This window comes from Typha angustifolia, chromosome 15 (genome assembly GCF_048772165.1).
Source record: "Typha angustifolia cultivar Huaian chromosome 15, ASM4877216v1, whole genome shotgun sequence".
In the NCBI taxonomy this organism is placed as follows: domain Eukaryota; kingdom Viridiplantae; phylum Streptophyta; class Magnoliopsida; order Poales; family Typhaceae; genus Typha; species Typha angustifolia.
The window spans coordinates 6,777,763-6,802,094 of record NC_133253.1 but is presented as its reverse complement, the minus strand read 5'-3'; the positions used below and the strand labels follow the sequence as shown (position 1 = coordinate 6,802,094).

The following is a 24,332-nucleotide window of genomic DNA, read 5'->3' as shown; positions in this document are numbered from 1 at the left end:
TATATATATATATATATATATATATATATATATGATGAGGGGGGGTTGCTGTATTCAATTGGAACAAATGACACTGAGAGCTTCCGATACGAATCCGAACCAAATCTTGATGACAGAGAAGGTTCATACAACGGAGGCTGCAGGAAATCCGGTTAGGGGGGAGGACCCACCATTAAGGTTGGTTGCTACTTGCTACTCGCTAGCTTTTGACTACTGCACACCATCCCACATCACACACGACTCTAAAGTCGCCCGCCCAATCATTAGACCTCCAATTAGGACTCATCTAACCGTGGACTCCTATTGATGTTAATATTTTTATTTTAATTAATTTTGCGGTTGTTTTAGTTTGTCCCATGGCCGGGAAGTAAGGAAGCACTATTATTTCCCCTTCCATCTCCCAAAGGCCGCCAGGTACGCTGTTGCACGGCATTCCTGCATCCTATAGCAGAGGCCAACAGGGGGACCCCCCCCTACTCCTCGTCCTAGTCCTCGTCCTCCTCCCCCCTCCCCTTCCCACAGGCGGCCAGGCCCCCCACCCCCTAGTATCCCCCTCGAAAGTCGAAAATCGAAAGTCGAAAGTCGAAAGGTCGAAAGTCGAAAGTCGAAAGTCGAAACCCAATTAAGTCCATTGAGTTGGGGGAAATGCGGCAGTGGTTCCAGGCCCAATCACGTGAGTGTGGGCTCCCTGGATCCACTGTCATTTGTGAGTCGAGAAACTCACTGCCCCGGGCCGGCCCGGAGATCGCTCTCGGAGCGGCACTGTTCCAGTGTTGGGCCACAAATGCCACAGCCGCCACCACCACCACCACCAACAAAGTGGATCCACGCAGTGTTTGCCATCCCACTCTCCCCAGTGGTGGGGTCCCTTACCTCCTTCCCATCACGTGTCGCCCCTTCATTGCTCTTCTCTCTCTCTCTCTCTCTCTTAGAAAAAAAAAAAAAAAAAAAAGGAAATCCTTGGGAGCAGCTAGTCGTCTTACGGATTCTACCAAACTCCCTAGAAAGCTAATTGGTTGACCAAACCACTACTGCTACTGCTCCTGCTACTACTACTAGTACTACTAGTCTGCTACTACTACGCTTTAAATCTCCCTCCCATCTGCAAACGAGAACCACCACTTCTTGGCTCGGCTCGCCTCGCCACCCATGCATTCCCACGACTCCAACCTCCTCGTCAAGCTCTTCCTGCTCCTAATACTCACCCTCATCGCCATGCACGTCTCCGACCCCGACGTCCCCTCCGCCCTCCAGGCCATCGCCGTCGACGGCCATTTCAACTTCCACGACGTCTCCTCCGCCGCCAGGGACTTCGGCCATCGCTACCACTTCCAGCCCTCCGCAATTCTGCACCCGCGCTCGGCGTCCGATATCGCCGCCGTTGTGAAGCACGTCTTTCGATTAGGGCCCCGGTCCGGGCTCACCGTCGCCGCCCGCGGCCACGGGCATTCTCTGCAAGGGCAGGCGCAGGCGCCCGGGGGCATAGTCGTCCACATGGAGTCGCTCCGGGGAGGTGAGACGAGAGTCGAGCACCGAGGTGAGTCCCCGTACGTTGATGTCTCTGGAGGTGAGCTATGGATCGATGTGCTGCATGAGAGTCTCAAGCATGGATTGGCACCCAAGTCGTGGACGGACTACCTTCATCTCAGCGTCGGGGGGACGCTGTCGAACGCCGGGGTCAGCGGTCAGGCGTTCCGCCATGGCCCGCAGATCAGCAACGTCTACCAGCTTGAGATTGTTACAGGTTTCAAACTATTACAACGTAATTAAACCGTAGATCTGCAAGAGTGTTTAAAAAGAAATATATATATATATATATATAGATATAGATATGTGTATTGTTCGATTGTAATATGGCAATTTTGCAGGAAAGGGAGTTGTTATGAACTGCTCAGCTACTGAGAATTCTGATCTCTTCTACGGTGCACTTGGTGGCCTGGGTCAGTTTGGAATCATAACCAGAGCCAGGATTGCACTAGAACCAGCTCCAAAGATGGTAGCTTTGAGAATTCCATCTACTAGTCTAAATAATGCCAACGACAACCTCCTTCTTATCTAGTCTCCTCTTTTTTTCACTCACAGGTGAAGTGGATTAGAGTTCTGTACTCAGACTTCACTAACTTCACTGAGGACCAGGAGATGTTAATATCGTTGAAGAAGACCTTCGATTACATAGAAGGCTTCGCCATAATAAATAGGACTGGTCTTCTGAATAACTGGCGATCGTCGTTCAAGCCGCAGGATCCGGCGCAAGCCGGCCGGTTCGACTCTGACGGCAGGACTCTGTTCTGCCTTGAGATGACTAAAAACTTCAACCCAGAGGAGACCCACATCATGGAACAGGTGAACAGTTTTTTTTTAATAAATTTTTTTTATTGTTGAGAGAGAGAGAGAGAGAGAGAGAGAGAGCAGGTGAATAGAGTTGGTTCCTTTGATCGGGACATTGGGAAGAACTTATTCACCAAATTGTTTTCTTCCATGGTTGCAGGAAGTGGAGGAGCTCTTGTCTCGGCTTAGGTACATACCATCTACTATGTTCCAATCTGAGGTCACATATATGGAGTTCTTGAATAGGGTGCATGTCTCCGAAATGAAACTAAGATCAGAAGGCTTGTGGGAAATCCCACACCCATGGTTAAATCTCCTCATTCCAAGGAGCAGAATCCATGACTTCGCCAGAGAGGTGTTCGGCAAAATCCTCACAGACAGCAGCAACGGGCCCATACTACTATACCCAGTGAACAAATCCAAGTAATGCATGCCCATCTTATACACAATACATAACCAGGACTCAAACTCCCAAGAACTCCATGTACTAACTCGCGTAGTTTTTTTTTTCCTGCTGCAGGTGGGATAACAGGACATCAGTGGTCATCCCAGACGAGGAGATGTTCTACTTGGTGGCTTTCCTCTCGTCGGCGCCGGCCAAGTCTTCGCCGTCGGATCGCGACACCTTAGCGCATGCACTGAAGCAGAACAGTAGGATATTAAACTACTGTGGCAAGGCCGGGATTGGAATGAAGCAGTATCTGCCACACTACACCACACAGGAGGAGTGGAGAAGCCACTTTGGGGCGAGGTGGGAGAAATTTTCACAGCGGAAGGAAGCTTATGATCCTTTAGCTATCCTTGCTCCAGGACAAAGGATTTTCCACAAGGCACTACCTTGGTCATGACAACAACAACAACAACTACTACCCCCCTTGTCATCTTAGATATTTTAGAATAACACATTTGTACAAAACCATCCTATGTACAGTTACCTTCTTGGTTTGAAGGTGAGCAAGAGGGCCCATGGAGGAGGACTATGACCCACCCAGCTCAAACCCACAGGATTAACTGACCAGCCTGCAATAACTTGGAAATAAGTAGATTTACTGTTAAGAACGAGTCGGGAGTGTTTTGAATGATATGAATACAATAAGTGTTTATTCTCCAAGTTGCAGTTGTGTCCGAGTATCACGTGTTAACGACGAACAGTCCCACTTAATTTAATAGGATTGCAACGTAGTGGCGAAGAACAAACACCTTTATAAAAGTCTACTATAGCTTGGAGAATCAGAAAGGGATCAAGTATACGGTTACCATATCCCATTTGCTTTGTTTAATATGATCGTATCTTTCAATTGTTTACAGAGTTGAACATTTTTAAATCCTCTTAGGCTAAGTCATCCGAGATTGCAATCCCATTGTTTATTCATGGGGGCAACTTGCTACTGTTGTTTAGAATCAATGTGGTTTTCACCACTCGTACGGTGAGAGAGAGGAGGCTTCTACTACTATACTAGTGATTTGGTCTTGACTTTGACTGCCACTAGCTGTAATTTCTTCGAAACCTTTTTCTTTTTTCTTTTCTCAATTTTTTTGTTTTCGTATTTTGAGGTGTAGCTGCAAAAAAAGATTAATGCTTGGGTTATGTTTGATGTTTTAATTATTTATCTAAGTATCTTCCATAATTTCTTTTTTGACTGTCAAGGAGCTGTTTCCAGCTATATATTAGTTAACTGCCGACCCGTAAGTCGCATCGACAGTAATAAGTTTACAAAACTCTGGGGGAGCGTGGCTTAACCGATCAAAATAGCTAGAGCCGGAAGCCACGCTTGCTTTAGCAGCTGCCCAGTCAGCAACAGTGTCAACTTTCCTACCAACGTGAGCAAACCTAACTTCTAGACATTCCTTCGCGAGGTCGAGGCACTCTTGCACCAGGTTCCTAACACGCCAAGCGCAGTGCTCCACTCTCTACAAGCATCTGATGGCCTCTTGGCAGTCTGTTTCGAAGACCAACCTGCAGTCTCTTCCGGCCACCTTCAGTCCCATTCTGATTGCCCACAGTTCAGTTTGTAAGGCCGAGCTCCCCGGATAAGGCTCCCAAACCGCCTGGACGAAGTCACCCTTTGCACCACGGAAAACAGTCACTGCACCTCCTTGACAGGCGCCCGCCCTGAGCGCGCCATCGGTGTTTACCTTAATCCACCCTGGTTGTGGTGGTTCCCATCTCTTTCTACTGCTCGCTCCCTTCTGTTTATCTTCCTTGATCGTCTGCCTGTGCTCCTCCGCTAAGGCTACTGCTCTTCTCACCACTACTGTCTCCGGCGTCTTCTTCTTGCCAAAAACAACTTCATTCCTACTTTTCCATAGGGTCCATAGTGTGCAGGCTTTCATCCCTTTAGTCTTTAGGTCTTTGTCCTTGTTCGAGCTCTATTCTCTCGTTATCCATTCCTGGTCTATCATTTCGGTCTCCACCCCTTCTCTGGCTCGCAGTATCTCCCAAACCTCCCGGCTGTATTTGCACGTAAACATGAGGTGGTCGGCCGTCTCGCGAAACAGCCCGCACATTGCGCACCGTTCCTCTGATCCAATATGGATGTACTAGAGATAGGCTCGCGTTGGGAGCCTACCCCAGAAGAGTTTCCAACAGAAAGTTCTAATTCTCAGAGCTACCAGTAGCCACCAGAGAATCCTCCACCCTTCCCATTGGTGCTCACTCTGCCTTTGCAGAGAGTGGTAGATGGCTTTCACTAATGGAGTTCCCCTTGGGTGCGGCCACCATATCCACCTGTCCTCAATGGTGGCGGCACCCATGGGGAAGGTTGATATCTCATACGCCATGTCCGAGCCCGCCTCTCTACAAAGCCTCTCGGTAGTCCAGCGCTGGTTGTTAGTGATGTCCGCCGCCATCAGGTTTTCGTCCATTAGAGACATCGCAAGCTCCCTAGGTTGTCTACTCCACGGAACCTCCTGCGTCCAGGGATCATAGGCTGCTCTCATATTCCTGCCATTCCCTACTAACACTCTGCAACCCATCTTTAGTTGCTTGGCAGTTTGGTTTAGAGCACGCCACACCCACGATGCATTTGTTGGCTTCTTTGTTTCCCATGGGTGCAAGCTCCCGTACTTGGCTTGCAATAGTCTAATCCATGGAGCCTGCTCCTTGTTTAAAACCTTGAAGATCAGCTTACCTAGGTGAGCAGTTCTTGCATCTCTGAGACGTCTAACCCCGAGGTCGCCTTGCCGCTTGGCGGTGGTAACCTGTTCCCAGTTTAGCAAGTGTAGCCCGTGGCCAGCATTGTTTTCCCAAAGGAAGGTCCGTGCTTTTTTGGTCATCTCATCCAGCGCTGCATCCGACAACCAGGTGCTGCCCAGCCAATATGCCGAGATCGACATCAGAGTTGCATTAATAAAGGTTAGTTTGCCGGCTTGTGATAGTAGCTTCCTTTTCCAGCCTGCAAGTCTCTTGTCGATGCGTTCCACTAAACCTTGGTGCTCTTTCGCCTTCACTCTCCTCCCCGAGATAAGCACCCCAAGGTATTGGAACGACATGGCTGCCACCTTCAACCCAAGCTTCTCGCTGAGATGTTTACCGGCTTCTTCTCCGATCCTGGTTGGAAGATATAGCTCTGACTTGTTGAAGTTAACTCTCTGGTTGGTGATTTTCTCATATCGGTTTAGGCAGTCTAGAATACTCTGAGCATTATCAGGCATCCGTCATTAGTAGAAGATCATCTGCGTACAACAGGTGAGACATCTGGACTTCTCCAACCCTGTATCCCCGCAGCAGCCCTTGGTCCACCTTCTCGTTGATAATCCTCGATAGAATTTGAGTGACTATGATGAAGAGGTAAGGTGAGAGCGGATCCCCTTGCCGCAGACCACTGTGAGGTGTGATCCAGTTTGTCGGGCTCCCGTTGATAAGCAAGGCAAAACGGGGGGATGTGATGCACGCCTGCACCTATTCACACCACTACGGCGGGAAACCCATTCGTTGTAGCGAGCCTACCACCGCCGGCCAACTAACACGGTCATAAGCCTTTTCCATGTCCATCTTGATCATCATGATAGGTTGATCACCCTTATCTGAAGCCATGGAGTGCGCCACCTCTTGAGCCGCCAGCGTGTTGTCGACTATGCATCTCCCGACAACGAACGCCGCTTGTTCTGGTCCTATGAGTTTGGGCAGCACCGGCTTTAGACGACTGACCATGACCTTGGCGATGACCTTACACACAACATTGCACAAAGCAATGGGTCTATAGTCAGCCACCATTGTTGGGTGGTTTTTCTTGGGTATGAGCGTTATGAAGGTTTCCCCCTATGATCTTGGCATAGCCAAGGAGGTGAAGAAGTGGCCAACTTGCCCCTTGGTAGACTCCACACCGCCACTTTGATTTCCTCTCGCGTAACAGGCCTCACCAGCTCTGTCGCTTCTTCAGCCAAGATACGCGGTAGTGTGGGCCACTTGTGTCTCCCATAGCCATGATCTTCCACTGCACCCCAGAGCCCTTGGTAGAAGGATGTGAATGTTTGGCACACTTCAGTGGGTTCCTGCAACCATCTCTCCCCGTCACCCATTATACCTGGTATCGTGTTTCGTTGTCTTCGCATGGTAGCCAAGATATGGAAGAATTTGGTATTTCGGTCTCCTTCTGTCATCCACCTGAGGCGGGACCGCTGCAGCCACTTGATGTTTAGCTGTGTATTGAGAGCAGCTTTACGGTTGTAGTAGCTTCTTAGACTCTTCAATCCTTCCTCCGACAGTTGGCCATTAGCGTCCAGCTCTTCTAGGTCTGCAAGCTGGGTATTGGTGTCCTTTAGCCGTCGTTCCACACACCCTACCGTCTCGCGGCTCCACCTGTTCAGGTTCCTCCGTAGTTCGTTGATGTGGTGCATGAATGCGTGCATTGGATTGCCTTCGGCGTGCCGTGCCCATGTGTCTTCCACAATACTTTGACATTCCTCGTATTCCATCCAGTAGAGTTCAAACCAGAAAGGTCTCCTCACCTTTGGCGCTGCTAACGACACACTAAGGAGGAGTGGCGCGTGATCCAAGGCAGCCCAATCTAGATGCTGGACTTTGCATGCCGGGTGATCACTCACCCACTCCGTGTTACCCAGGGCCCTATCTAAGCGAATCCACATGCGACGTTCACCCATTTGATTGTTGCACCATGTGTAAGGGATTCCTTCATACCCCAGGTCGCACAGCCCAGCGTCGTCCACGAACTTCGTGAAAGTTTTGCACTTAGGCCCTAGGGTTACCGCTCCATTGCACCGCTTCTCCTGAGGGGAAAGGAAAGCATTGAAATCCTCTATCAGTGCCCACGACGTGTTGATTGTAGCTATATGCATCAGTTCTTCCCATTACTCTTTCTGAGCTTCTATGTGAGTACTAGCATAAACCATCGTCCAGATCTAGGTTTGCCCTGACGTGAGGGTGATAGTAAGGTGCACATCATATCTAGATATAGCTGCCAAATCCACCCCCCGATCTCCTTCTTCGAGAGAACCAGGATTCCTCCTGATCTGCCCTGAGCTGGAATGGCGAACCACGCCCAGCCTCTTTCGAGCTTCTTTGTCACCTACTCAGCTTCATCCCAACTAGTATGCGTCTCTAGCAAGGCTAGCATGTCTATCTTGAGATCCCGTATCATGACTCTACATCGATCCAGTGCCTCTTTCTTGTAGGCACCTCTGCAATTCCACACTAAGGTTTTGAACATTAAGAAACCCTTGGTTTGGCAAGCAGACAGGCTGTTAGTGAGTCCGTCCTCTCTTGGAGGTAGGTATGTCTTTACTTCCTCCATTGATATCTTCATTTGGACCCTCCAGATCCATGGCATCCAGATCGGGAGCAGGAGTTCCGTTGCTTGCCACCAGAGCCAGTTGCAGCTGTCTCTCTTCCCCTTCCTTTTCCTCCGTTTCCTCCTCCCGCTCAGCCAGCAGTAAGCTACGCTTAACCCTCTTCGTCGTTGCCCCATGCTTGTCCGGCGGGTTCGTCTTCTGCACTGAGGTGGGTGTATAGCCTGCCGTGGCTATCCTATCTTGTAAAATATGCGCCGGGTATTCACTAGTAATCCCTCGCGCTCATTCCCGGCTTCTAACTGTTTTGACGTAGGCCGACCGGTTAACCTGCTGGTCACCAGTGCCCAGCAACACTGTTATCCCTTGGTAAGTTATGAAGCTGTATCCAAACTGGCGCTGTAGTGAACGCCTCACGCGACGGCCGGAAGCTGTTTCGCCAAGGTATTAGGTTAAGCACTTGTCATTGTATTGTCCACGGCCCATTGGTCAACACATGGCTCAGATCTTCATCCTTCTCGAATTTGAACACATAGTACCCCTCAGCCATGTCTGAAACTGACAAACCATCTATTCCAACCCATAGCTTAGCTAGCAGCGTTTTCATTCGAACCAGCGGTATGCCTTTCCCTAGGAACCTTCCAAATAGTGATAGCTTCCATCTTGCATGGCATTTCCCCAGTATCTTAGGTTCAATCACCACACTGTCCACCAGCTAGTTGCGTAGTTTGTCCAGTATCTCCGCCGGTATAGTTCTCGGTTTAGCTGGTGCTCTCTTGCTTCCAGCCGCTACAGAAGCCCAGGACTTGATGGGCTCCGAAGGTTTCCCCTTGCCCGTTTCCGTCTGCTTCGCTTTCTCCGGCTCTGACACCTTCGACGATGACGCCCTTCTTTGGTGCACATCCTCACCTCCCGTCGTCGCCAGTGGAGACTCCATTTAGAGCTGTAAGTATCTTCCATAATATATGTGTACAATTTGGAGGGGTTGATGTGCAAAAATCAAAATTTAGAAACTTGGAGGGCATACTTGGAAACACGCATTGTGTAGTTGACTGACTTGAAAAGCCAGTAGTTGATTGCCACGTAGTCCGACTGCACGAATTCCTACCGTTGGGGTTGGAGATAATCAAGTGCCAGCACCCTCCCTATTTGAAAACCACACAAGAAAATAACTAAAATAAAACAAAAAACAATTAAACGGAATCGACGTCGCCGCCTTCTAAAAAGCGACCAAAGCGATCGTCGTGAAGCCACGAATCCAAATATCTCTCTTTCCCTCTCTCCCCAATCGGCCGGAAGGTTGATGACAACCGGCCGGCGATGCCGCCGGCGATGGTAGGTCTCCGTTACCCAGCCGCCGTCGCCGCTGCCGCCTCCAATCAATCCCCTCCTCGAAACCCTAGCAAAGGTCAGATCTCCGCTCCATTTCCCACCTTCGCCGTCGAATCCATGGATCGCTCAGACCTAGGGTTAGGTTTAGATGGAACCTTTGCTTCTCCTGCCCCGCCGTTTCCTTCGGCCTCGGCTCCGGCGAGGCCGTCCTCTTCAGCCGGGCTCTCAAAGCCCCGCCTCGTAAAGGTTCGGAAGCATTTGGGCTCTGGTAGGGCAAAGCCCGCCGTGATTGCGGACCCGGAGGATTCCACGGGATTCAATCCCTTTCGCCCGGGTTCTTCCGGGGCGGACGAGAACCCGCGTGATTCTACTGCGCGCAGTTTTGTCTTCGGTGCTGGTTCTGATGCTGGTGCGTTCGTGTTTGGGAGCGGGACGAAAAAAGATAATGATTCTAGAGAAAACTCGGTGATGAAGGACTCAGATGGTTTAAAATTTTGTGGTTTTGAGTCAGTGAAAACTGAAAGTGGTGGCTTTCCTTTTGGTGCTGGTTCTGAAGTGAACTCTAGTGCGAAAAAACTTGTGGGTGATAGTGCATTTAGTATTGGTGCCGAAAGAGGTGAGTTTTCTGGTTCTGTATATGGAGGTAGGGTCAAGAAGAGCTCAGTTGCTAGAGGAAATTCAATGGGGAAGGATTCAGGTGGTGTGACTTTGGGTGGTCATGCGCCAGTGCAGTTTGAAGGTACTAGATTTGGTTTTGGTGTGGGCTCTGATGCAAACTCTGGTGCGAGGAGCATTGCAGGTGATCGGACATTTAGTATTTATGGCGAGCAAGGTGAGGTTTCTGGTTCGGTTGTGCATGGGAGTGGGTTGAAGGAAAAATCTGGTTATCGAGAAAAATCAGTGGGGAAGGACTTAGGTAATGTAAATTATGGCAGTTTTGAATCAATGAAATCTGAAGGGATGGGTTTTTCTTTTGGTGCTGGTTCAGCAACAAAGCAGAATGTAGAAGATTTGATGTTCAGTTTGGGTAATGAGGGGAAAAGATCACCAAAGCATTCAAGTTTCTCGAGTTTGGTCGGTGTAGAATCAGAGAAGTTTGATAGTTCTGGATTTATCTTTGCTTCTGGTTCTGTATCAGGTTTTGATAAAACCATAGTTCCTGAGAATAAGACTGATCAGGTATTTGCTAATGCTACCAAGGCAAGTAGGAATGCTTCTCCAGATGTTTTTTTCTTTGGAATTGGCACAGAAGGGAGTTCTAATGTGCATTCAGCGTCATCAGAGAATTCAGAAGGCCCAAAGTTTAGTAGTGCCAGATCTGGAACGCCGGAAACAACTGCTTTTGCTTTTAATGCGAATGCAGCACTGCAGGCAGAGAAGAAGAATATTGGTTTGGTTAGTTCCAATACCAAAGATGTTTGGTCAGGAAATGTGCAAAGTGGTGAATATTTCTTTGCTGGTGAAAAAGGTGGGAAATCTGATGCAAAGATCTCTGTATTGGGGAGCGGCATTGAACAAAATTTCAAATTGCATAAGAATTTTTCTCTTGGCTCTGATGTAAACTCATTTTCAAAGCTTCCCGATGAGATGGGGAAGCTTAATTTGCAGAATTCTGTCAGTGATGATGGCTTTAACAAGACAAAGGAGACTGAGCAAAGGGCTAAGATCGAAGAGAACAATAGTTTCATTTTTGGTACTACTACAGATCCTTCTAGTTCCTTTGATGGTATTGGGGTAAATATGCTTCCAGAGGAGATTAAGAAGCTGAATATAGGAAGTGGAGCACCTTCAGATGCTGGGGTGTTTGTTTTTGGAAGTGGTGTTAAAGGAAGTTCCTACTTGAATGAGAGCTCTTCTCTTGGCTCTGATGTGAGCTCATCTTCTAACATTCATGATGAGATGAGGAAGTTAAACTTGCAGAATTCTAGCACTGATTATGGTTTTGGGAAGACAAAGAAGACTAAGGACAATAGTTTGGTTAATGATGCTAATACCAATGATCCTAGTTTCTTTGGTGGTATTGAGGTAAATGTGTTGCCAGAGGAGTTGAAGAAGCTGAACATAGGAAGTGGAACACCATCAGATGCCCGGATCTTTGTATTTGGAAGTGGTGTTAAGGGAAACTCCTACATTAAAGAGGACTCTTCTCTTGGCTCTGATGGGAGCTCAAATTCAAAGCTTCCCGATGAGATGAAGAAGCTCAACTTGCAGAATTCTGGCAGTGCTGATGGGTTTGAGAAGACAAAGCGGACTGATCAAAGGGCTAAGATGGATGGGAAAAATAATTTCATGTTTGGTGCTAATACAAATGCTCCCAGTTCCTTTGGTGGTATCGGATTAAATGTGCTGCGAGAGGAGTTAAAGAAGCTGAACATAGGACGTGGAATACCATCAGATGCTGGGATCTTTGACCTTGGAAGTGGTGTCAAGGGAGACTCCTACTTGAAGGAGAATTCTTCTCTTGGCTCTGATGTGAGCTCATTTTCAAAGCTTCCCAATGAGATGAGGAAGCTCAACTTGCAGAATTCTGGCAGTGATGAGGGGTTTGAGAATACAAAGCAAACTGATCAAAGGGCTAAAATGGATGGGAAAAATAACTTCATGTTTGGTGCTAATACTAATGCTCCCAGTTCCTTTGGTGGTATTGAGGTAAATGTGCTGCCAGATGAGATGAGGAATTTGAACATAGGAAATGAAGCACCATCTCAGAGCACAAAAGGCAAAGCAGAGTATCAACCTGGTTCATTTATTTTTGGAAGCAATCTCAAAAAAAGCTCCTTTTCTAGTCAGACATCATTTACTTCATCCATATATGTTGATAAGAATACTTCCTCGGAAATAAATGCCACCAAGGATTTGAACACTGAATGTTCTACGGATGATGATAGTTTCACAAGAAATGGAGATATATTTTCTAGCTTTAAGTATTCTGCCACTAATGAGCCTAGAGACTGTACTTTTGGAAGATGTAGCAATTTGGTAGACAATTCTCAGCAGGCTGATGCTTCATCTGGACATGCACCTACTTCCTTCAAATACACATTTCAGGCTGAAAATCAGGGCCCTGAATCAAGTAAGGATTCTAATGCACAGTCTGAAACACACACCTATGCAGCAACTACACCTTTTAATCTATCATCTCTTTGTCCGGATTTACAATATGGCGGCAGTGAGTTTGCTTTCAGAAGCACGCATGAAGGAATAGAAACAACATCGATGCAATTTGGAACTCCTCAACAGGGTGCCTCTGGGTTGCATGAAATCAAGAATTTCAATGTCAGCATTAAAAAAGAGAATTTGGTAGGGGATTCTGGGGAGGTTGCTGCTTCAGCTGCTGATGCACCTAGTTCTGTCAAATACACATTTCAGGCTAGAAAACAGGATGCTCCTCCAAGGAAGGATTCTATTCCACCATCTGAAACAGGCGAGTCCTATGGAGCTGCTACACCTTTAAATCCATCATCTTTTAGTCAGGGTTTACAATATGGTGCTAGTAGTTTTGCTTTTACAACTATGCCGGACAGAAAAGGAACAACATCGATGAAATTTGGAACCCCTAAACAGGAGGCTCCTGGGTTGTCCAAGGAAAGTCGGTTTACTGCACCACATCAAAAACCGGCATTCAGTGAGAAGAAGGGAGAAGCTAAAAGTACAAGAACAAAGAAAAGGGTTGGAAAGCAGAAGAAATCTGCCCCAGTCCATCAGACTATGTCTAGGCCAGTTTTTAATAGGCAAGAAAGTTACACTGGAAAAGTGGAACCAGAGTCTCCAGGTGATTATTCCCCAATGGATTATTCTCCTTATAGGGAGAATTTAGCAGATGAACAATGCACAAGGGAAGCTTCACTGGCATCTGATGAGCCTCTCCATAGTTTCTCCCGCTACTCTTCAAGTGAATCACAGAAGTCTCATTCAATAGAAGATCTGGTCTTTGCAACAGAGCACATGATTATTGGCAAAAGAGACAAAAAACCAACAGAAGCAGTTCCTGAAAATGTCAATCATGCTGAAAGTTGTTCTGTTTTCGGTAAAGAAACACATTTACCTTCTATGGGGAGTCTTAGTTTCCAATTCGAGGATGTAGACGGTAATGATGATAGAAGTTCTGCTACAATGGAATCTGAAATTCATCATTCCAGTGTAAATATTGAGAGACAAACAAATGAAATTGAAACAGGGTATACTTTTGCACCCAAGTTAGAAAGTTTTGGTGAATCAAGCTTCACCTTTGCCGCATCACATTTCACTCAAGGTCCATTATCAGCATCAAAGCGCCATTACAGAAGAAAAAGTAAGACTAGGGGTGCTCAGGCTTTTGCTGCTCCAGATTTATTTCCCCTTGCCAGCACTTCCGCACAATTAGATACCTCCAAGAACCTAGAGCGCACATCATCTGTTCCTCAAACGGTAGATGATACCAGAGCAGAAACAACTAAAATATCACATGACAGAAAAGAATCAATAGCGACAGATGCAGGGAGTCTTGCAGCACAGGAAGCCTGTGAGAAGTGGCGAATCAGGTGCTGGCTTGCTTTTCATCCTTGGGTTCCATTTCAATATTCCCTACTTTGTCAAATGACAGCTGATGCTTGCTACTTTGTTTTAACTGGTTCTTAAATGTTTATGCTGAAACCAGCTGCATATCGGTTCATATTTCATACAATTTTCTTACCTGCTTCTTTGAATGGAAATGATTGTGATTATCTTTCTTTAATGCTCTCATGAGCTGGTTTTCTTGACGTGCATTAGGGGAAACCAAGCTTATGCAAATGGACACTTTGCTAAAGCCGAGGAGTATTATTCTCGTGGAGTTAATTCTATCTCCCCCAGTGAAACATCTAGAAGCTGCAAGCGAGCATTGATGCTGTGCTATAGTAACCGTGCAGCTACTCGGATGTCCCTTGGAAGAATGAGAGAAGCTCTCAGCGACTGTATGAAAGCTGCTGCAATTGAACCCAGCTTTCTCAGAGCACAAGTCAGGGCCGCAAAGTAAGGATTTACTGTCTCTCTTAATCAAATTTATTTATGCCTTTAAGATTTATTATGAATTCATCAAGTTAAGTTTAGGCGTAACAAAACCTCATACAGTTCCTAAAGAAATCTTGGAACTGCTTAAAATCAAATTAGGAGTCGAAGTCAAGTTTAGCTCTACTAATTTGGTTCGTCGTTCCTTTATTAGACTTGACCTAGTCAAATAGATTTGCTGCATGGCATCAGTTCCTAAAGAAACAAAGAATTGCTTGATCAACTATGATGTGGATAATAACATTCTATCTTCTATGACATCCTTGAAATTGTAATGCCTATATAAGAATTTATTTTATAGATTACCGTTCATATTATCTAGATCACACTGAGAGATTACGCTGAGAATCAAGCTATCACATAATCACGTGATCAACATCGATTCTAAAATTAATTCATCCTGATTCCTCACAACAATTGTTATTATTATTATTATTATTATTATTCAATCTATTTATTTTTTGGAACTGGGTGTTACATTGTAACTTTTCTACTGTTAATACAAGCCAAAATATGTATGCCCAAAAAAGAGCTTATCTTAGTGATTTGATTATCCTTTGATTAATTTTAGACAATTATGTAAATTACTGTGATTATTGGTTACTGCCAGCAGTTGTACATGTTGTATGTAGATAAGAAAGAATTTTGCTGATTCACGGTACCTTGGTGAAACCTTTCGTTTCAAGAAACATTTAGAAGTTACAAGAGCTATTAATTTATGCACCTTAATGCCTTATGTCAGTAAAGTTTATCACACATTCTTTTGTGTCTTTTACTTCCCTTGCATATGAAAAGTAGGATTTAGGGCTAATGTAGGAAGTAATAAAGCAGATATCTACTTTATGGCTTTGGTTCACCATTTCTTTTTAAGTGCTCTTCTTCCATATAAGAAATATGAGTCAGTGAGCTAATATATTGATGCTTAATTGGTCTAGCTGCAAACTTGCTTTAGGGGAGATTGAGGATGCACTGAAGTATTTCAGGAAGTGCTTAAAATCAAATACTGATGCATGTTTGGACCCAAAGATCATTACTGAGGCTACTGATGGTCTGGAAAAAGCTCAGGTAGCACTACCAGCCATGTTTTTTTTTTTGTGCTTTCTCATTTGATCAGGTTGGAAGGTTTTTTTTTTCTCTTCTTTTTTGTTTTGCCTGCTGTGGTATGAGTATATGATGCACCAAGGAAAGCCTAGAAAAGAAAATTGCTCTTGCACACAATATTCCTTTATGAAAAATTATTTCTCAAGTTATGTATGGCATGGAACTGAGGCCTTTAAATATTACGATGTGGTATATATAGCTTAGTTCACAGTACTAAGTTTAGTGTGCAATTAAGGTCTTCACACAGATATAACTTTTGTCTAACAGCACAAACTTTGATGTGCTTAATCATTACAATGACTTCCAAGCAGTGCAGCAAGCATACTTAATCATTACAGTGACTTCCAAGCACTGCAGCAAGCATGCGACCTTGCTGTACTCACCTAGTCCATTGTATGACATACTTAACCATACTGATGGAAAAATGAGGTATGTTGTATAAATTTTATTTATGTATTCACTCAAACTAGTGACAGGTTGACATACTTCTACTTCCCATTGTAGGTGTCTAATTTTCATAGGTCATATAGGTGCATATTTGGATCTATGTACTCCATGCTGATATTGGCATTACTTGATGTTGGTAATTTAGTCAATCATCTGATAAAGTTGATTAAGGAAAATTTTCTAGGTGCCACTAGGCTGAAGGTAGTGGAGATAATTATTGAGACGTTTAAACAATATCCAGGATGAATTGTAGACTAACGATGAGAGCCAAGCTCAAGATAGTCTTTTTAATTACTTTAAGTAGGTGATTGATCTACTTAGGCATGTTCTGTGATTAGATTGAGCTGGTGAAGGCTCTTTGACAACAAGTTGGAGAATTGGGTGGCAAACTGTCTTATAGAAACTGTTACAACCATAAGGTAAGTAAGGCACACTCACATGTCTAAAAAGGCAAAAGTTATGGAGCCTTGGGATGAAGGAAGTCCACATAAGTTTTTGGAGAGGGTGATTTCCTTTAAGGAAATGAGGGACGGAAAAAGAAAGAAGTTCCTCCACTGCCTCCAAATGTCAGAGAGGGCGAGTTGTAAGCCTGAGTAGGTTCATGTGAGAGACTGCTGTTTGGCTTTTAGAACTAACGGCAACCTGTCAAACTTTGTTAAACCCATAGTCTACCAGCGGGAAAAAGAATGGAGGAGAAGGGAATTATCCAGCCAGTTATGTTGGGAAAGGCAGAGGACAATGAAGGCAACCCAGCTTGTGGTAATTTAATGAAAAAAGAGGAGAAAAGAGCAGAAGCAAGCTCGCCAGGCTGTAGAAAAGAAGTAGATGAAGTGCAATAAATCTTATTTTCAGACTTTATCTTATTTTTTCTGTCCCTTATTGCTGTATATGGATTTTTTTTATAGTCTCTTTTTGGGTTAGGTAACTTTGGTTTAGGTAGGTCTGGTATCAAATTGGTTTTTAACTCAAATATTAAGTTTCTTGTGTCTTTAGCTCTTCAAACTAAATATACTAACCTTACCAGGATGTATTTTAATTGTTTAATTAGGAAACAACTTTGACCCACCAATTGGAAGAAATTATGGCGTAATTAGGAATTGAAAAGGGCAATTAGGGAACATTTGAGTCTCAGTTAGAAAGAGAATTAGGATTATAAATCAAATTCTTGTCAGTTCCTAATCCTATGACTTGAGTTTATTCAATGCGGACAACCCCCACTTCTAGGTTAATTAAGTTCATCAGCCCAACAACTATTTAGAAGAAGAGGTGACCATTCTTTCTCCTGTCTATGAATAATTTTCCTTTTCTCTACAACATATTTCTCCTGTTTTATAACTTTAAACAATTATAAGTTCATTATAGAAGGCGTACTTTAATCTTCTTTTATAACAGCATTAGCACGTAAGGTCCTAACTATTAGGGTGTGCTAGTTGAATTTCTGAGTGAAAAGGGCTCAAATAGGGAAGATATGAGTCTCAATTAGAAAGAGAATTAGGAATCCGTAAATCAAATCCTTGTATAATGCCTAAACCAAAGACTGATTCCATTTGATGTGGACAACCCCCAGATCAAGGCTAATTAAGTTTACCAGCCCAACAACTATTTGGAAGAAGAGGTGACAACCCACAGATCTAAGAATATTTTTTTCCTTTCTTTACAACACATTTCTCCTATGTTTAAACAATCTTATGTTCATTACTGAAGGCACACTTTAATCTTCTTTTATAACAACAACAGCAATTAAGGTCCTAACTATTTACTATTTTTGGGTTTGTTGAATTTCTTTGCTTCTTTCATTGTTTTTTCTCATGAAGATGATCCATACTCTTTGAAACTCAATTATCTTGCTCTTCTGTATTTATTTTATTCTGACTGAGGAGTGTTGTCCTCTTCTGGCAGAGAGTATCTGATTGTATTATCCAGTCTGATGAGCTTCTCCCAAAAAGAACATCCAGCGAAGTGACACGGGCCTTAGAACTGATCTCCGATGCTCTTTTAATAAGCACTCAGTCTGATAATCTGATGGAAATGAAAGCAGAAGCACTTTTAATGGTCTCTGTTTCCCCTGCTTTTTTGCTTCCATACTGCATGTTAACTATTTATATTTGAGTTATCTGATAGAAATTGTACAACACCCGAAATAACATTAACTTTTGTAGACACAGCTAACTCATTTGTTCTTGTTGCATCTAACAGCTACGAAGATATGAAGAAGTAATCCAATTTTGTGAGGGGACTCTAGAGTTGGCTGAAAGAAATTCTCTTTCATATAACCCTGATAGTGAAACAAAGAATATTGACAGTTCTCAAAATGTTAAATCATCTTCAAGGCTTTGGCGATGGCGCCTTATTTCTATATCTTATTTCTATTTGGGAAAACTTGAGGAGGCTCTAGAGTTGTTGAAGAAGCATGAGCAAGTAAAACCTGTGGTAGAAAGGTAATATTTGTATGTTTTTGTGAGTCTTTGTTGGTTCATAGTTGATAAAGTTTTATTGATCTTTGGTTCTAAGTTGATGAGAAAGTTGTTCAGGTATGGGAACAGGTCTACAGAATCTGCTTCATCATTCTCCGACACTGTTCGTGAACTCATATGCCTTAAAGTACGTCTCTTTGTTAACTAATTTACCTGTACAAATTGCAGTTGTGAAAAACATTATGTTGTCCTAGTGGCAGTAAATTAGTTACAATGATTTACTTCTTTTTCTCTGGTTGGTTGCAATGTGCTACATTTACTGTTGGATATTTCTAACTAGAAATATGCTATTTCAAATGATGTTTCTTGTCTCGGTTGACTGCTAGAATTTTCCTTTTAGTAGAGGTATATTTGTGAGTTTTGATCTACAATCAGAATATGGGCTTAGCTTATTTGTTGTCTTCAACTAGTATAGTAGTGCTGAGATGGTGTTGGCTTAGTTATGCTCACTCTGCTCTAGATGGCATCAAGGGTTCTTGATGACATAAGCTGGACAAGCTGTTTCCTTTTCTTTTTTGCCTAGATATAGCTTAATTTAGGTATTAATCGATGACTAGCTGATTTGCCTCAGTCATGCATATAGTCTTACCTTTAATTAGAGAATTTTAACTTCTTTAGACAGAATATTTTTTAACAGAAATTTAGATGTTGAGAAGACTTAATGCTAATTAGTATTTGATTTGTGTTGGTAGATTAAACTGCTACATCTTTTGGTATACTGATATTTTTTTTCTCATTTGCTTTTATGTATTTACCATGTTCAGGCTGCCGGGAATGAAGCCTTTCAAGCCAGTAGACATTCGGAGGCAGTTGAACATTATACTGCTGCTTTAGCATGCAGTAGTGAATCACGCCCTTTTGCAGCAGTATGTTTTTGCAATCGTGCAGCTGCATATCAAGCCCTAGGTCAAATTACAGACGCCATAGCAGATTGTTCACTAGCAATAGCTCTCGATCCTTGTTATCCTAAGGTCAGTCTTTTTGACCTTCTATTCCTGTATGCTATTTACAATTTCTGCTGATACTCTTGCTAACTTTCAGAGTTTGTGGTCTTGTTATCTTTTTAGCATCCAAACAATTGAAGGAGATCACAAGCTACTTGCTTACATGATATGTTGTTTCCTATTTTGTGCTTTGCAATGTAAAATCATTTAGAACAAATGTTTTGTTGATTCGGTGGTAATCTGGAGGATGGACTGATGCAACATTTCTATTTCTGTTCATTTTTTGTTGGATTTATTTTCTGTACTTTTGCAGATAACATTTTTCTTTGCTGCATCTTACTTGTTCCTTTTAGGATTATACAAAAATGAATAGGTAAAGCCAAAATGATGCAGGAACAAATGAAGAAACACAGAAGCAAAATTTTAAGTCCATGGCTTTTTTATATGAAGCTTGTTATTTTTCTTGGTTGTAGAGCACCGTGAGGATAATTTATACATCTGTGAGCTTTAATTGTTGGTTTATGATTCTAATTATTGTTATTGTATTTCAGGCAATCTCCAGAAGGGCCACCTTACATGAGATGATAAGGGATTATGGCCAGGCAGCTAATGACCTCTGCAAGCTAATATGTCTTCTTGAGAAACAATTACAAGAGAATCAGTCTGGAGCATCTGGGAAGTCAGTGAGCTACAATAGTGACATAAATCGTGCCCGTGGTCGACTGTCTTCTGTGGAAGATGAGGCCAGAAAAGGAATTCCATTGGATATGTACTTAATATTGTAAGTTATTACTAACAGTTCCCTGTATGTGTTGGGTATTCTCAAATATCTGCATCTTGGTACAGGATTACTTCCTTGTAGATTTTGTTAGAATTACCAAATATGCCTATGCTCTTGAATTTCTACTCTGCTTTAGGTCTGAGCAGTAAATAGTGATTTTCCTTTCATGGTTTCTCATTGCTCAACTGCTACTGTGCATACTATCCAGTCATGAAATATGCACTTTTAATACTTGGCTGTTATTTCCTGATATATACTATGTATTTAGAGATATACATTTCCATTACTATAAAATCACAGGGTGGAAGTGAGCTATTTTCTGAAAGTTACACATTGTCATTTTACTTTTTGGAAAGATTTTCTGACCTGGCCAAACTTTTAGCACTTGTAAATGAAGTCAGAAGATGATTGCAGATTTCTTTTAAAAGGCCTAGGCCCTTAACATGTTGTCTAGGTGCTATAGCTTTGTTATCTCTTAACAACATCAGGTAGCTATTTTAACTCTGGAATATAAAATAATATCACCTACTCCTGTTTGCAGAGGAATTGAACCATCTAGCTCTGCAGCAGATGTGAAGAAGGCGTACCGCAAAGCTGCATTGAGGCATCATCCAGACAAAGTCATATCGCTAACTTGTGCTAGAAACTTTGTTTTTCAAATTTTGTTTCTCTAACAATCATTGGCATTGCAGGCTGGTCAGTTCCTGGTAAGGAATGAAAATGTTGATGATGTAGTTTGGAAAGAAATTGCTGCTGGAGTGCACACGGATGCTGATCGTTTATTCAAGATGATAGGGGAAGCCTATACTGTACTTTCAGACCCAACGAAGGTATGCATTTTAACTTTGTAATATTACTGATCAATCATGTGTGTTAGCTCTGCTATATTATTCATGGAAACATTTTTGAAAGAATATAGATATCACTTGCCTGAACTTGGAGAAGATCAATGATATATGTGCAACTAAGAAGGAAGTCTTTTGAAGGGTTTGGGTTGACAAATTCATAAGTTGAGGTATAGGGGTGAAAATGGATTGGATAGTGCTCCGGATACGATTTCGGAAATGGATATTAGATGGATAGTAAAATTTAAAATTATATCTTAACTAAAATAGATACATATATAAAATCAGATATGGATCAGATCTTAAACGGCCACAGATACAAATCAGATACAGATTGGATTTTCAGTGAATATGGATACGTATTGGATGTGGATTGTATTTTAACTGAATACATACAAGAGTCATGCAACCAGTTACCATAAAAAATCAACATTAAAAAAATCACATTGTATACATACAATTCATCCCTTCCTCTTTCTAAAATAATGGAACCTGCATGCTAATTAACTTTAATTTGCAAATAAGTTCAAAGATTACTGAAAAAATTCAATAGTGGAATGACAACAGAGCTCAAGGTTTGTTTTGAAATATCACCAACTAGATTATTTCTTATCCTAGTAACCTGTATACCAAGATTTAATAATTTCAAGATATCAAGCATAATAATAGAACATCAATTTCTGTTATCATCTTGATCTTTGGTGGATGTAAATGCTGACAGTTGCTAACAAGGAGAGCTAAAACAAATATTAGAGAATCTATGCAGATAGCATGAACAAGCAGCAAACTAGTTGTTATTAAGTAATGCAATTAAAAACAATCACTTTTAAGAAATTTAATTGCATGAACTAGATTTATGAGAGCACTGAGATAAAAGTTCATAAAAAAGAAAAAGCACTGAGATAAATGCACATAGACCAAATCTAATATAAGGCATTAACAAGAGTGTGATACTGTGATATAAGGATGAAATTTCATATTTTGGAGATTAATTCAGCTCATGCTGAGCAATTGGTTCTTCAAAATTTATAGATAGAAATCAGTATTGTCGCTCCTTCCTTATCTACACCTTCAGACTCTTCTCTGCACTTTCCTCCTCAGACACTTTCTTTCCTGCAAAAATGGTGATACACTTACTCCGAGTGACTATAAGTAGACAAAATGGAATTCTAATGGTTTCACGTACATCCTCCACATTTCCTGCATTGAGCTCCTCAGTTGCTTTTTCAATATTCTGCTTTCAGCTCTGCAGCTTCCTTAAAGGCTTTTTCAGTTCTTCTCCTTTTACCATACATATGAGACTTCTATAAGACTATATTATAGACAGCCACTTCCTCTGTTATGGATTTCCACTTCTCTCCACCTTCCTTAACAGCCTTTAACAGTGTAACCAGAGAAATACACATGATTATAAGGATACATTCTAGATAATTAATACCACATGGGAATCATGAAAGAAGAAACTGAAGATATGGATCTTACATCTTCCTAGAATCATCCTTTGTGAAATCAAATTTGTACTATAGGTGAGTTAAAAAAAAAACTTAATGCTGAAAAATAACAACAATATGCAAATCAATGGATAGAAGAGTAGGAAGCAATACATGAAGATGAAGAAAGCAGTGGGTGGCGCAAGCTGCAGTCTTTGGATTTCTTCTCTTTCTTCACCTTCCTTTCCTTCATGTTTGTAGAAGTAGAAGCCACTCTTCCTAATACCTATCAGAAAACCACCATAGAGGACATTAAGCAATCTATATAAACCAGAACAGTAATCGCTTACTTCTTAAGCTCAATGTCCTTGTCCACAACTTCAGCCTCTAATCCAATGAGTAAAAGAGAATTTGTTAGAAAACCATTTAAGATTTAGGCTGACGAAGGAATGAGGTGGTGGTAGAGTGGCGACAAGGGGAGGGAGGATCTACGGAGTGGTGGGAAATGGAGAGAGGAGAAGGTGGGCGTAGATGGGTTTGCCGAGGAGTACGGGGCCACATAGGAGAGGTAGCAGTGAAGAGGGGGACTGTTTTCATCCCCTATGGGTTTAGTTGGGTTGGTCGAATTGGGTTGTATTACTAAGTCAGTAGAGCATTAGAGTTAGTTATATTTCTGTGGGTAAACGGATATCCGATATTCGAGTCTGAATGAAAAAATTACTTCGTACAAAATTAGTTGTTCATTTTAGAATTACACGTTCTTTATTTTGTTTGTTCTCTTCAAAAATTTGCATCTAAATTTTTCTCCTTGCAGCGCCTACAATATGACACAGAAGAGGAGCTAAGGATAGCTCTGAAGAAAGGTGGCAATGTGAGCAGCACACCTAAGTCTGCTGCAGAGTACTACAGTAGCCAATATGACAAAAGTAGCAGTAGACGTCAGTGGCGCCCATATGGAAGCTCATATCAGCACCACCGGTCAGAATTTTCGCGTTCAAATCGGTAACTTGACAGGAGATGCAAGTAAGGGTTCTGTGTGTGATCATTCCTAAGTTTTGCCTGTTTGCCAGCTGCGCTATTAGTTTCCCGACAAAGGTTGATGAGAGTGTCACAATTAGCCCATGTGTTCCATGGAATATGGGGCAAATACGGGGCTTGGACATCCTGCCCCAGAGTCGATCGGAGGAATTATGCTGTAAAATGTAAATTCAGAGATGCAAAGCTTACCTACATGTACAATCTGTCTGATAATCAAAGTTCTGAGGCATGGTGTGATAGTTTTGACAAATTGTTGTTGCTTGGATGAAGTGATGATTGTTTCTCACTACGATAAGATGATGCCAGAGAATTTCGCCTGGCTTGTTCAAGTCCTTACCCTGACAATTTTGTTTTTCCTTTTTTGAGATTGTGTTGAATTATTTTGTTGTATTGGGAAAGAGTAAAGAAGGAAATTGTCAATGAAGCATGGAAGAGTGATCAAGGAAATTATCAATGGAACAGTGCCATGATGTTTTCTTTTTCTTTGATTATAATTTGCTCTATATTCCATTTGAGTCCATCTCATGTGATTTGTCGATGCAAGGACAAACAGGTGCAAGTTAAATATCATGACCACACTAGCCTTGTGAAATTAGTAGCAATCTTGCCTCATTATTCTGGTATTGTAATTAAATAGTAATTTAGCTTTTTTTAATATATTAATTTAAAATTCTCTCCTCTTTTCTCTTACTATTCTGGTATTGGTAAGTTTTGAAATGTACCTACATTGTAAGAAAACTCTGGAGGGCTAATCTAGTCAAAAACTCTAATTTATACATCCATATAAAATTCACTATTCAAGTTAGCAATTTTCTTTAATATAATTCCTTGGATACATG

At 42.5% G+C, this 24,332-nt stretch overlaps 3 protein-coding genes across 3 annotated transcripts; 2 read left to right on the top strand and 1 right to left on the bottom strand.

Moving 5' to 3' along the window:
* The first annotated feature begins 1,096 nt into the window (after positions 1–1,096).
* Positions 1,097–3,405, top strand: LOC140778923 (cytokinin dehydrogenase 9-like). The gene is made up of 5 exons (XM_073123829.1): positions 1,097–1,744; positions 1,869–1,996; positions 2,083–2,343; positions 2,489–2,751; positions 2,849–3,405. The coding sequence occupies exons 1-5, from the start codon at positions 1,150–1,152 to the stop codon at positions 3,174–3,176; spliced, it is 1,575 nt and encodes a 524-aa protein (XP_072979930.1). The 5' UTR covers positions 1,097–1,149; the 3' UTR covers positions 3,177–3,405.
* Positions 3,406–4,666: 1,261 nt separating this feature from the next.
* LOC140779207 (uncharacterized) lies at positions 4,667–5,982 on the bottom strand. Its single transcript, XM_073124200.1, has 2 exons — positions 4,942–5,982; positions 4,667–4,894 (listed from the first exon to the last, which is right to left on the bottom strand). The coding sequence occupies exons 1-2, from the start codon at positions 5,980–5,982 to the stop codon at positions 4,667–4,669; spliced, it is 1,269 nt and encodes a 422-aa protein (XP_072980301.1).
* Positions 5,983–9,274: 3,292 nt separating this feature from the next.
* On the top strand, positions 9,275–23,945 carry LOC140779536 (uncharacterized). Its single transcript, XM_073124644.1, has 11 exons — positions 9,275–13,928; positions 14,158–14,397; positions 15,369–15,498; positions 17,881–18,033; positions 18,178–18,419; positions 18,513–18,582; positions 19,220–19,426; positions 19,951–20,180; positions 20,722–20,800; positions 20,873–21,010; positions 23,270–23,945. Exons 1-11 carry the CDS (start codon positions 9,397–9,399, stop codon positions 23,459–23,461), a joined length of 6,213 nt encoding a protein of 2,070 aa, XP_072980745.1. The 5' UTR covers positions 9,275–9,396; the 3' UTR covers positions 23,462–23,945.
* The last annotated feature ends 387 nt before the right edge of the window (positions 23,946–24,332 follow it).